At 40.4% G+C, this 13,771-nt stretch overlaps 1 protein-coding gene across 1 annotated transcript in view; it reads left to right on the forward strand.

Moving 5' to 3' along the window:
- The window catches only part of PPP3CA (protein phosphatase 3 catalytic subunit alpha), a 302,711-nt gene that overhangs the window by 253,643 nt on the left and 35,297 nt on the right, over positions 1 to 13,771 (forward strand). Inside the window, exons 7-8 of the mRNA XM_065404734.1 lie at positions 4,075 to 4,152; positions 8,997 to 9,091. Of these exons, the coding sequence (XP_065260806.1) occupies positions 4,075 to 4,152; positions 8,997 to 9,091 (173 nt within the window). The remainder of the gene's footprint in view (positions 1 to 4,074; positions 4,153 to 8,996; positions 9,092 to 13,771) is intronic.

Consider the following 13,771-nt stretch of genomic DNA (forward strand, 5'->3'; position numbering starts at 1 on the left):
TGGGACTACTTGCAGATTGAAGTACTAATCCATGTGAGTAAGTGTGGCAGAATCTGGTCCCTTGTATTTTACATTTTTCAAGTGCAGGACAAATATTAAGCTGTTCCCTAAACAACAGAAACTCAACTGTTAGCAAGTGTATAATACAAAGTAAGGATCTCACACAGACATTTCCAGTTTGTTAAAAATTGTAAACTGTTACAAATACAGTTGAGTGAAACTGACATTTTTCACAAAATGTCACACACACAAAATTCTGAGCCATTTGCATCTCTGAAATGTCACTTCTCATTACGTTTTGTGAAATGGCTAGTTCTTCATCCAGACGTGAAAAATGTCAGTACAAAAAGGTATATCTTTGTTTTAAAGACTCTTAGAACCTTTTATGATTGATTGTTTGAAAATAGGATTGCTAACATGCTTCATATGCTTTAAGCGGCAAGATACAGGAACTATCGCTTCCTCCAAAATTGTTGTTAAAGCTGCTGATTTATCTCTTACGTCAGTCCTCCGCATATACTTAACTGGACTATATGGAAGAGCTGAGAGAGAATGTTACCCGTAGTGCCACTCCATGAATTTCCTGATGAAGTGCTAACAGCACCTTTGGAGGAGGAGTAATTTATTTAAACTCACTCTTCTTTGTATATTTGGATTCCTAGATATCTACTTGCTTGCCATGTTTAACAATTTAGATAATTTGGATTTTCTATAATAATTCAAGTTGACAGCACAGTGTGATATCTGTGAGGTGCCAGTTTTATGTAAACATAGAAATTTAGAAAGAATAGGTATAAATATTATAATTAGAAAATGGAAATTAATATCATTTATTTGTTAAAATTGCACCAGTAGAAAAACATCTACTTTTATTAATCCAGCTCCTTTAATTATTAAAACATATCCAGTTAAAGTGTAAGCAATAGTTACTGACACTTTTTTGTATTTCAAATTAAAGTGTAAAATTAGTGTTTTGAGACAAGTTCTGGCTTAACAGTCCTTAAATCCAACATAGTCTCTTTTTCCTCATAATTAGTACAGCACAAGACAGGAGTGGTACAACGGTCTCCTCGCTACCCTGCCAATTTGTCTCGCTCCTGATTTAGGAGACAGTCCCTCACTGAGAGTAAATTGGGCTCTGCCTGAAATGTTCATTGAGGATGCCAACATGTGCAAATGGTTTTCATTGGACCACTCAGAAACTACACTACCAGAACTACACTAGGGCTGTTGGAATTCTTTCCATTGGGCCAATAAACATTGTTGGCTTTGTGCTGATCACTTACAAATGAAAGTCCCTAATCCTGCAACAGCCTCTGCAAGGACTGACTCATAGAATCATAGAAGATTAGGGTTGGAAGAGACCTCAGAAGGTCATCTAGTCCAACCCTCTGCTCAAAGCTCTGCCTTTAAGGCTTTCCACTGAGGTTAGTGGAGTACAGGGGACTGACCACATGGATCAGGTTGCAGAATTAAGGCTTATCTCCCTTTACAAATTTCCTGAACAACTTAGTTTCTCTATTTCTGACTTTTAGAATATTCAGTTAAATTTCTTGCCCCAGAGAATGTTACAAATATTAGCCTGTATGTGTCAGACTGACCCTTGGCATTAAAGGGTTGGTTGGTTTATTGATTTTTCAATCATAATTTTATACTAAAAATAATACTCATTGTTATGTGTAAGTTTATAGTAATGTAGCTTTAATCCCCCCCCCCCCCACTTACGGTATTAGTTCATCTAGATATGATTGCTGGGACGCAGGACCCATAGGGTTGTAGTGGAGCCCATATGCAACAGTGTGTCAGAGCAAAAGAAATACATGGCCTGCCTGCCCTGGCAGATCTATGAGAAAAGAGCATGAAGCCAAACCAATTAAGTCCTTGATAGCCTGGTTTACCTGGGTGGGAAATCAGTCTGTTAGGGGGAGTAGGCTGCCAGACTGTACATGAGTAGATTGAGAGGAAAATCAGAGAATCTGTAATCTGCACCTGTATGAAGAGTCTATTCAGGGTCCGTTATAGGTTTTATAGAGCGTGGTAAAAGGCCTGGTCTACACTTAAAATTTAGGATGACGTAGCTACAGCACCCACGAATGCAAAAAAATCCACACCTCTGAGCACCATAACTATGCTGAACTAACCTCTGGTGTAGATGCAGCTAAGTTGAAGGAAAAATGCTTCCTTTGACCTAGTTACCATTGCTCAGGAAAGTGGTGTTCCTACAGTGATGGATAAACCCTTTCCATTGTGTAGGCTGTGACTACACTATGGGGTTATAGCTACAGCACCATAACTATGCCAATGTAATCCCCTATTGTAGACATGGCCAAAGTTGTCAGATTTGCAATTTCTTTAGTCTTGATCCACCCCTGTTCTGACTCTCAAGTTTCCTGTGCCAAGGAAATAATCTTGTTTCACTGATGGTGTGGTTGGGGCTGAGGGGGTAGGTGATGGGTATTTGCTGCTAGAGGGCCTCCTATTCTTCCATACTGAGGCTGTGATGTCATTGGCGGAGGTTTCTTGCTTCTTGCCCTGAAAGCTACAGAGAACACAATCATCTAAAACTGGGGAAGACTGATAGCTGTGGAGGGCCACCAGTGACCAGAAAATGGGGCGCGGAAATTCCAACCAATTGAAAGTCAAAACTGTTTACTTAAGAGAAATTGTGTATGGACAGTGTGTAATGTATATGATAGGGCTGTACTGATCTGTAAAAGAGTATAGAGGATAATGAATCTCAATTCTATATACTTATCTTAAAGGGACCATTTTAAATTGATTTTAATTCATAAACTAATTCACAGATGTCCTTGCAAATTCCCTTTAAAATTCAAAGAATACGTTCTGGAAGTTTGGGGAGCATACGGTGTATTCTGCATACATAAAATGCTATGTCCATCCTACAGACTTCTGCTGGCATAGCTGTTAGTCAGGGCACAAAGAAGTGTGATCCCTGACTGATATGGGCTCATTTATACCAGTGAAAATGTGCTCTTCACAGGAATAGCTTGTTTCATTTGGGGTGGTGGAATAAGCTATACTGGTAAAAACATAGCTTTGCTGGTATAGTCTGCATCCATGCTACGAGCTGGCAGAAGTCTAGTGAAGGCATAGCCTCAGCCTTCACAATGGAGTTATGACCAGGGCTTCCATAATACAGGACTGTATCCAAGGTTTCTATATTTAGATGTAATAGAGTTTGAATTAAAAAAAAATCATAGTAAAAGTTAGCTTTTCAAATCTTGTAAACATGTACAGTCTACGTACTTTTATTATGGCTGTGCTTTTAATAAAACCTCAGTGCCTCTACAAATGAAGTAGCTGCTAGAACTTGTTTTCAGAGGGCTGAAAATGAGGTAGAAATATAGAGCTGAGTCCTCTTTCATCTTCTAAGGCAACATTATGCATGGGAAGTGAATAATGTGAAAAATATCATTATAGTAAAACTCATATCGTTTTGTTTTAATGACTGTGTTTTCACCAATGCAATAGAAAACACCCAGCTCAGTAGAGAGGTCCTGTGAAATATGTTTGACTAACACATTTTTAGAATTCACATTTGAAGATACCAAGAAGAGAAATAATTGAAGTCTTGTTTATTGGTGAGATGAAACTTAGAAACAATTTCAGTTTGGCTATAGGTTCACTTTCTTCCTTCTGCCTCTATATCTCCTTTGTACACCGCCACCATATATGCTGTCCCTAAGCAACCAATATATACTACATTGAGTGGGCACGTTTTCTGTTGCATTCCATCCTTGTGTTACATATTTCCTCTTCTGGGCTCCTTGAAGCTCAGAGAATAATAGAAATGATTTTCTTTCTGACAGGTAGCTGTTATTATGTAATGAACTGCAGCTTTTCTATGCTTTGCCTCCACCCAATTATGTAAAAAGTACAGCTTCTGGTGCTGTCTCCAACGTGAAACTGAAAAAACCTGTCTTCAGAGCAGAAGCTGATTCCGTGAATGATACATGTTTGATCACGCTTGATCAAATACAGTATTTCTGAATGTCAGATGAATGCACTGCTTCTGATTATTCCATAACAGGAGCTTTTCTTTTCCTCCAACAGTTACCCTGCTGTATGTGAATTCCTCCAGCACAATAACTTGTTATCTATACTCCGAGCCCACGAAGCTCAAGATGCTGGGTAAGTGTGTGGAGGGGGAGGGGGGTTCTTGCTTAATAAACAAACGTTATTCATACCCATTGGCTTTTGTAGGAAAGGGTTTCCCTGAATCAGCAGGTAAAATAATCCTTTTTAGCAGTCTTCCACATTAAAATGGTAAAGTTCCAAAACCCCCTTACTTTATAACTTTAGTGTTGATACTTAGCACTTATAGGCCTTTTAAAATATAGCTATTTTAACACAAGATTAAAGCCTGAATGTGCACATCTGACATGTTTCCCATAATGACCATTTCATTATGGTTTTGTAAGATTGTTGCTTTCCTATGGTAATTTGTTGCAAAGCAGCTGTACTTCACCAGTAGTAGTGAAGAGTAGAGGGTGATCAACTGCATATCAAGGAGACAAAGGACAACTGTGTGAAAAATGACATTGGAAACTTGTTTTTAAGTGACAGCAACCACAGTGTTTTATTAGTGGTATAAAAACAAACACCAGGATTACAGTGTCTGATCTTTTATGCAGCCATAGCTGAATTACAAGACAGACGCATTTGATCTTATTTCAGGAAGTGGAACATGAGACTTCAAATAAGGGATGTCTCTTTAAAATAAGGGAAGAGGGGTCACTCTAGCAGGAAAAGAGAAAAATGTGTAGCAATTGCTGGCTAGCTCCTTAGCTAAATTTGCAAATGTAAATCCTTTACAGCAGTGCTGGCACTTTCTGATCAGTCTTACTCTGCAGCTGTGTGCTTCTGGGGTTTTCTGCAAAGGCTATTGCAACAAAGCCCCCAATGTGTACAAAAATATCTGCAGACTTAGGGGCAATGTTCTTTAATTAAAGTGCTGGGGAGGGGAATCTCACTGTTGCTGCTAGTTCCCTAAACCTCCTCCTCTGACCTGCCTGAAAACACTTCTAACATAGTTGGCCTTATATACCTTTCTTCTGAGTCGTGACTAACGAAAAAACCTCTCAGGCCTCGTCTGTCACTAAATACTACTGCCTTACACTGTCACAGCCCCCTAAACATCACAGTGGACAAAGAGATGTGTCATGACATTGGGACATTCTATGGCCTGGAAGTCCAGACTGAGAGAGAAGCTTCAGACACCAGCATGGGTTTCTTAAAACTTCAGTGTGCACCTCTCACCGTGGGTCACAACTGAGAATACCAAATTCAGGACAAACTGCTGAGAAATGGGGCCGACACACCCCAAAACTGGTGGTTATTCTCCCATAACATATACCAAACCAGCAACAAAAGTAAACTTCTGTCTCACCACACTGGCTAACAAGAAGTCGGAAAAGCAGTCTCCTTAGGCATTCCAGTCCTGGATTCAACACCCAGACACTAGACTTAAAGATGAGTGGTTCTTTAAAACCAATTTCATCAAACAAAAGGTTCTTCTGATCCCAAAGGACCAGCCACATACCCAGGTCGATATATAACTCAGATCTTACCCAATAACCACGCTGTTGCCAATCCTTTAGTATCTAAAAGCTAAAGGTTTATTTATAGAAAGAAAGAAAACCATGCTGTTGCCAATCCTTTAGTATCTAAAAGCTAAAGGTTTATTTATATAGGGTTACCATTCGTCCGGATTCCCCCGGACATGTCTGGCTTTTAGAGTTAAAAATAGTGGCCGGGGGGAATTTGTAAATGTCCGGACTCCCCCCCCCCCCCCCCTGCAGAGCGCGCGCGGCTGACAGGGCAAGCGGCCGGATGGTGCCACTTACATGGGGCTCCGACAGCCAGAGAGAGCCCCTCCTCCGCTTCCCCCTCCTCTCCCCTGCAGCTGAGAGCACTCCCTCCCTCCGTCCCTGCATTCGCAGATCACCAGCCGGCCGTTCGCACCGGCAGTCGGGAGCTCCTCCCCCTGCTCCTCCTCCCCAGCACGTTGGTCTGAGCGGCAGGGTAAGGGGGCCAGGGGGTCGGAGAAGGGGCAGGGAGGTTCTGGAGGGGGCAGTCAAGAGACAGGGAGTGGGGGGGGGGGAGTTGGGAGTTCGGGGGGGGCTTTCTGGGGGGGTGTGGATAAGGTTTTGGGCAGTCAGGGTACAGGTAGGGGGTAGGGTCCGGGGGGGGCAGTTAGGGTGGGGGGGTCTCAGGAGGGGGCAGTTAGGGGACAAGGAACAGGGAGGCTTAGGTAGGGGGTGGGGTTCTGGAGGGCAGTTAAGAGCAGGGGTCCCAGGAGGGGTGGTCAGGGGACAAGGAGCGGGGGGGGTTGGGAGTTCTGGGGGGGCTGTCAGGGGGCAGGGGTGGGGAGAGGGATCGGAGCAGTCAGGGGACAGGGAGCAGAGGGGTTTAGATGGGTCGGGAGTTCTGGGGGGGGCTGTCAGGGGGTGGGGAGTGGTTGGATGGGGTGTGGGAGTCCCAGGGGTCTGTCTAGGGGTGTGGATATGGGTTGGGGCAGTCAAGGGACAGGTAGGGGGTAGGGTCCTAGGGGGCCAGTTAGGATGGGGGGAGGGTCTCAGGAGGGGGCAGTCAGGGGACAAGAGGCAGGGAGGCTTAGGTAGGGGGTGGAGTCCTGGGGGGCAGTTAGGGGCAGAGGTCCCAGGAGGGGTCAGTCAGGGGACAAGGAGCGGGGGGAGGGTTTGGGTTCTGAGGGGGGCGGGAAGTGGGAGGGGCAGGGGCGGGGCTAGGGCAGGACGGGGGCGGGGCTAGGGCGGGGCTCCTCCCGTCCTCTTTTTTGCTTGCTGAAATATGGTAACCCTAATTTATAGAAAGAAAGAAAACCATGCTGTTGCCAATCTTTTAGTATCTAAAATCTAAAGGTTTATTTATAGAAAGAGAGAGAAAGAAAGAACAGTGAGAGTTAAAATTGGTTGAAGGAATCAAATGATTACAGTAAATGCAAAGTTCTTGGATCAGGCTTGTTGCAGTGATGGAATACACTGCTGGCTTGTTAAGTCTCTGGTTGCTTCCAAATCATTGGAAGGTCCTCAGTCCCTTGGTTAGAATGCTCCCATTAGTATAAGTTCATAGTCCAGAGGTTTGAGCAGGAAAGAGACAAAATGGAGATATTTCCAGGGCCTTTTATAGCTTCTCTCCAGTGAAGGGAAACCCATTGTTCTCACTGTGGACAATTACAGGTGACAAGATGGTGTTTGGAGTCACATGGGCAAGTCACATGTCTATGCATGATTTCACTTAGTCATAGCAGGAAAGTCCATTAAGTGTAGATGGGCGTCTTCCATATCGAGTTAAGTGTTCTTTAATGGGCCATTCAACTTGAATAGTTCCTTCACAATGTGCTGGCTTCTGGTGCTACCGAGAAGCAAACATTTGAAATACAGGTGTAGAGCCAATATTCATAACTTCAGATACAAAAATGATACCTGCATACAAATAGCATAATCATATTCAGCAAATCATATCCTTTCTATAGACACCTTACTTGACACACTTTGTACAAGATTTGTTGCACTCATATAACAGTGGTAGCAACAATGATCTACATGATCATATTTTATCAGATAACATCACAGCATCCTAAAAGGAAATGGTGTCATTTTGATTAGGAAAAGTATTTGTTTTCAGTATATACCATAGAGCAACCTTTTGGCTATCGCTTATACTGGTACACAGGGTGGGGAGAATAGCTCAAGAAGCCGTCTCATACCCTGTTGCACACAGCCCACTCCCATCATTTGTCCCAAGGTGGCTGGTAGTGGGGTGAGCCCATGGCCCTGACTGCTCCCACCCCCACCTCTCCACAAGCCTGCAGGAGTGAGAGAGCTAGGCTATCATAAAGCATGGTGCAACACGCACACAGTGAGTGGGGAGAACCTTCTAAACTGAAATTCCGAAAAGCTATTTCAATGAATCGGTGTGATACTTTTCCTTACTTTTGTGGACAATTGCCAAATTCTGCGGTTTCTTTTGGAATTATTAGAAATTATTAGAGAACTAAAGTGCAGTATTGGGTATTACTTGTGCCTTGCTAGGGGGGAAATTCCATTTTGTTGGTTTGCTTCCAGATTCTGCAGGTGTCCCATTCCATTACTGATTGATTAAATATTGCCCTGCTGAAACAATATGCCTTTGGTCTGTACAAGCCAGCAGGGATGAGTAATGAAAATGTATAGGCATTAGCATGCTAGTCCATGGACTGGACTAGATTTGACATTCCATTGTGAAGCTAAGCTTTTTTTCCATAGGGGGAAGTATATTTCTGGGTGATACTGTGTTGCATGGTTGTAAAATGATATAATTTGTAATTTCATGAATGTGCTTTATACTTTATTAATACTGATTTTGAAGCATAACACTCTGTTTGGGGGAGGTTACTATAGAAATGCCTGTGTCCCATGGTGCTCCAAGACATCTGAATTAGTTTACCTATTCTATCTCTTTGAGTATTTTATAATCCCTTTGCAAATTTATTTTGAGAAGAACCCTCCATCAATAGATGAAGGGTGAAAACCTGATCCTGTTGAAGTCAGTGGCAAAACTCCCAATGACTTCAGGGAGCCCAAGATTTCACCCGGAATGTGTAATGCTCCTCATTAGTATTTTCTTTCCTACCACACTTTGCATGATTGGGTTTCAGTCGTTAGGAACCAGCAACCAGTGTAGCTGCACTGGTACAAACAACATGGAAATCACAATTTGCACCATTTGAGTTTATCTCTGCTTGAAATCACAGTAATCCCAACTATATGCAAGTTCTAAATCTGTAGCAAATCCTTCATGCATAGCTTTAAAGATAATTTATTTCTGTTGTTGCTTGTAACTTCACATGGTAAAACCATTTGGAGTGATCTGTTGCTTTTTTTGGCCTGTGATAAGTCAGTGACATGTTGTACGCTTAGAGCACTGTACAAATGATTAATAATACTATTAATATAACCTGTCATTTCCTTTAGGTATCGTATGTACAGGAAAAGCCAAACAACAGGCTTCCCTTCACTAATTACAATTTTTTCAGCACCAAACTATCTAGATGTATACAATAACAAAGGTAGGAGAGCTCTCTTCCTTCTGTTGATGCACAGTAGTAGCATTATCTCTTTACACAAACGTTTTATGCAGTTTCCCGTTTTTGATTCTTTGCATTGACTCTTTGTCCTTTTATTAGTTCATGCCTGTTTACTTTGTTGCGCAATATAAATTTAATGAGATGTGTACCAATCAGAGGTGTGTGTGTGTGAGTGTGTGTGTATACAGATAGCTAAATACTTTTATGTTTCTGTTTTATGAGTCCTTGGATACTTTTGTATTTTGAGTGTCAGTTGTTAAATAAAATTGTATTTGGGGAATTAAATTGGCAACAATTCTAATAACTGAAGGAAGCACTTTGTAAAATCTTATGGCTGAGATTTTCTAAGCCCTCTGCTACTTTTTAAAATAAGCCATCTGGCCCTTTGTTACTTCATAAGATTAATGGGCGTTGTATAGAAAAGTCTCAGTCATATTATAATCTAGGTTCTTATAGAGCCCATAGTATCTGAGCACCCTATTTCATGTTTTGTTAATCATTTTTACATATAGTGCAAAGAGAGGAAAATATACATAAACAAAAAAGCCTGCTGCTTAAATAATATACTAGCCACTCTGTGAAGACTCAACACAACCTAAAATACAAGTGGATGCAGCTTACATTAAGTTACTACAACAGTCACTACAGCACTTACAGTGACTGTAAGTTCCCCTAATGAGTTGCAGAAAAAAAGTGTTCTAAATCAGAGCATTCCAATAACTCCTACTGCTAAATCCAATATACACAGCAGGATATCTTCACTTTCTGTTACTCCAGTTGGAATAAAACTAGTATGTTATGGTAGGTGAACAGGGTGACCAGACAGCAAATGTGAAAAATCGGGACGGGGGTGGGGGGTAATAAGAGCCTATATAAGAAAAAGACCCCAAAATCGGTTCTGTCCCTATAAAATCAGGACATCTGGTCACCCTATAGATGAAAGAAAATATGGGGACTATAAAGACCTCCATAACTACTTTTTCCTTACCATGTTAATGAGGATAGTTTCATTATAGACTGCTGTTTCCATGGTCCCGACCTATTAACCCATTACAAGGTGTTTAGCTTTCCTAAGGGGACAGATGGGGTTTTCAGGCCTTGCCTGTAGACAAAGAAAATATTTGGTATAAAATGTGCAAAAGAAAAGAGACTTCAGCACTAGCATGATTTTAATAGGTTATTGTATAAAACTTCTAAGCACTTTAAAAAGCTATTATGCAAATGATTTACTATATGTGAGGGAAGAAATTGGTTCACTGCTAGAAGCTAGATTTAGCATATTTTGGCATAATACAAATACATGTTAACTTGCAAAAAAAATTATTAAAGGTACACTACCAGCAACATCAAAGCCTTGCTACCAGTAGCTATTTATGCAGAAAGTAAAGCATGTAGGAACTGTGCTTAAGCAAATATATTTTGAGTCCTAGCAACACAGATCAGCACAAGAGACTTAGGCATTGGAAGTGCAGTAAAGACAGTGTAAGGCAGTTTTGCAGCATCAACAGGTCAGGGCAAAGAAAAGTGTTATTTGTGGGAGAGAGATTTCTGATCGAGTATATACCTGTAGTTGCCCTTAGCGGGTCCATAGTAGTAAAGTAGGTTGGACCAGCATTTCAGATTTGCCTGTAATTGTGTTTCTTAAAGTGTTCGTATTAGGAATATGGGGGTTAGCAGTACAGGCTTTTGTCATTATGGCAAGCATTTGACACACAAGAACAATGATAAAATAGAACTCAGCATCTGAATTTTAGATCCCCAAATGTCAGGGAATGAACAGAGGAATGCCCCTCTATCATATCAGTCTCAGAAATGAGTCATCTTACTTGTTCCGTAATTCCTAGGTATGACAGACCATAGATTAGATAAGATTAGGACATCAGGATGTACAGTAGTGCTATTTTTGCTGGGACAATGGATACAGAAGTGGGAAATTGTACAGTACTCAGTAGTAGTCAATCACTTCTGTTTATTATTGTCAATAAGTTTATATTTTAGTGTCTGACTGTCACTTTTAAAAATTGAGGGTTTTTTTGGCTGAATGAATAATTTAACTAGCTATCTGAAGGCAAATGCTCATTTTGGAGGGGGTTTTTTTTTTAAAAAGATTACATCTCATAACACTGATATATCCACTGGGGAGTTGGAATATTTTGATAAGAATAACAGGATGTGTCTTCCTAAACCCTTTAAAGTCCACAGTGTGTTGCGAAGACAAAAAATCAGATCAGGAGAGAGAAACAACAGATTATGCAAGGGGATCTACAGTACTATAAAAAGCAAGAAAGCAGCCTCTACGTTTATTATTTGTGAGACATTCATTAATGCCCTAGAAAAAGGGGTAAATAGCGTGTTTATGAAATTCACAGAAGACAGCAAAAAGGGAGGTGTTGTGGACACCTTGGAAAAGTGCCCGGTAGCACATCTCAAAATAGAGATTCTTGGGAAATAGTACCATAAGGGACAGAGGAATGATGTAATAATCTGATTTGTTTATCATCTTTGTTTTATCGTATCAAACCTATCAGTTTTATCTAGCATTCCTCACTGCGCTTATATAAAAGACCACTTGTTATCATAGCAACAAAGATGATAAAAAATGATTAGGGTATCATTGCCAGTGGAGGCATGTTCACTACAAGTGACTTATTTGATCTACTGATCAAAGTCCCAAGAACTGGGAATTCGGCTATTTCTCTGGGAAAAATTATTCTATGATTTAAATAGAACTTACTGTTAGGGAAGGTTTTCCTGGTATGTTCAACCTAAATTTTTCCTTTCTATATTTCATCCTGTTACTCTAGTCATAACCCTGTGTACCACATTAAATATTTCCTTTCCCTTTGTTACTATTTCCACCCCCCAGTATTTTTACCACCCCTTTTCCCCAGCCTGTCCCCTCATGCATGAAATGTAGTCACTAGTTAGCCATTCTGTTATATTATCTGGAAGCACAACTCATGGTTCCATTGTTAAAGTTGAGATTGAGCTTTTCACTTAAAGCAGGGATTCCAGTGCTTTGTTTTGTATATAGAATGCAGTATATCCTCCCCAAAATTACAAAACTTATTATCTGAGCACAGAATGAATTTTCTGATAATTTACAAGGAGGTTGATTGATTAGTTTGTAAAAATTAATTTTAAGATGGTTCCTATAAAAAAAATTTAGCACCCAATGTCAGACCACTTTTTTCCTGAATGATCTTAGTGTACGAATTACACAGATGCTTCAGATGTCCTTTATAGCAAAACTCACTGAAACTCTGCATAGGATACATCTGAAGACTTCTTTTACGATTAATGGTCATTTTTTCTCATTATTATTCATCACTGAAAGTTTCTCCTTCACAGGGGCTGAAGAATCATGCTCCACTACAGAGATTTCCACTGAGAAATGCCTTATTTCAAAGTGGTTGCCATCCCTGATTGTTGTCAGTGGGACCAAGGTTATAGATTGCCCCTAATTAGATGACTGTCTCAATTTCACCACCAGTCTCCTATTGTTCTAAAGGGCACTGAGGCCATAAGATGCTGGCTTCACTCTCTTAGGAAATACTAGGAAGCAGTGACCATTTTGTAAGAGTGACACAATGAAGGGAAAAAAGAGAAAATCTAATATATATTTAAAAATCATTTAAATCTAATCTGGGGCCACAAACTCTAAAATGTCAATGTTATCTCTATGGTTATTGCAAGATGTTGCTACCCAGCTGTGTTATCTGGATGTCCTAACTCTGCATTTCTATACCTTAATATGTGTGAATTTAAGGGTAACCTTAACTCTGAATTTCTTGGATTTATAACTCTTGATTTTGGAATAATTGCTACATCCCTTTAATGTTTGTTACAATAATTTTACTGTACTTGCAACCCATTTTAAGAGTTTAGCTCTTTGAATCTTCCCTCATAAATCAGTACCTCAGGTTACCCAATGAATTTTGTTGTTGTTTTCTGGAGCTGTGTTTTTTCAAGTTGACTCTCATTTTGTTCGCTTTGCCCTTTACAACTTCTCTACATTTCTTTCCCCTCACTAGTGGTCAGAGTTCCTCCCAGTTCAGGATCCACAAATCCAGTCCCTTTAGTATTCTTGACCCCCTCTTCTGTATCATAAATGGAGATGTTTACTGCCCTTGTACATTACACCAACTCTTGCAGCATTTTACTAGACGTTGCCCTCAATTACACCCGAGACAACCCACCAAAGATCACATCTGCACTAGATAGCTCTCCTTAACTCAAATCATCGCTGTTTTATCTTTACTGTTTGCTTACTGAGCTGCCAGTCATCAGCCCACTCTGGCAATGTTAATATGTTCAAATCAATATGAATTAATTTTGTGAGAGATTGTATCAAATGCTATACTAAAATCAAGATATAATTCCTTTCATCCAGTAACTGTTGGTCTTTCAAAAAAAAAAAAAAAAAGTACTCAAGTCTGATTGCCAAGAGTTATTCTTCATGGGTGAAATCCTGCCCTCATTGAAGTTATTGGAAAGTTTTCCATTGACGTCTGTGGGGTTAGGATTTCACCCCATAAACCTATTCTTATTATGGATCATGTTTTTCTTACCCGTTTAACAAAAAAGTCCAAAGTTATGAAAAAATCCCTGCCAGTGACTAAAATTCTGTCTTCATAAAACAGAATTAAAGTTTGAGGGGGG

Source organism: Emys orbicularis, chromosome 5 (genome assembly GCF_028017835.1).
Source record: "Emys orbicularis isolate rEmyOrb1 chromosome 5, rEmyOrb1.hap1, whole genome shotgun sequence".
NCBI lineage: Eukaryota > Metazoa > Chordata > Testudines > Emydidae > Emys > Emys orbicularis.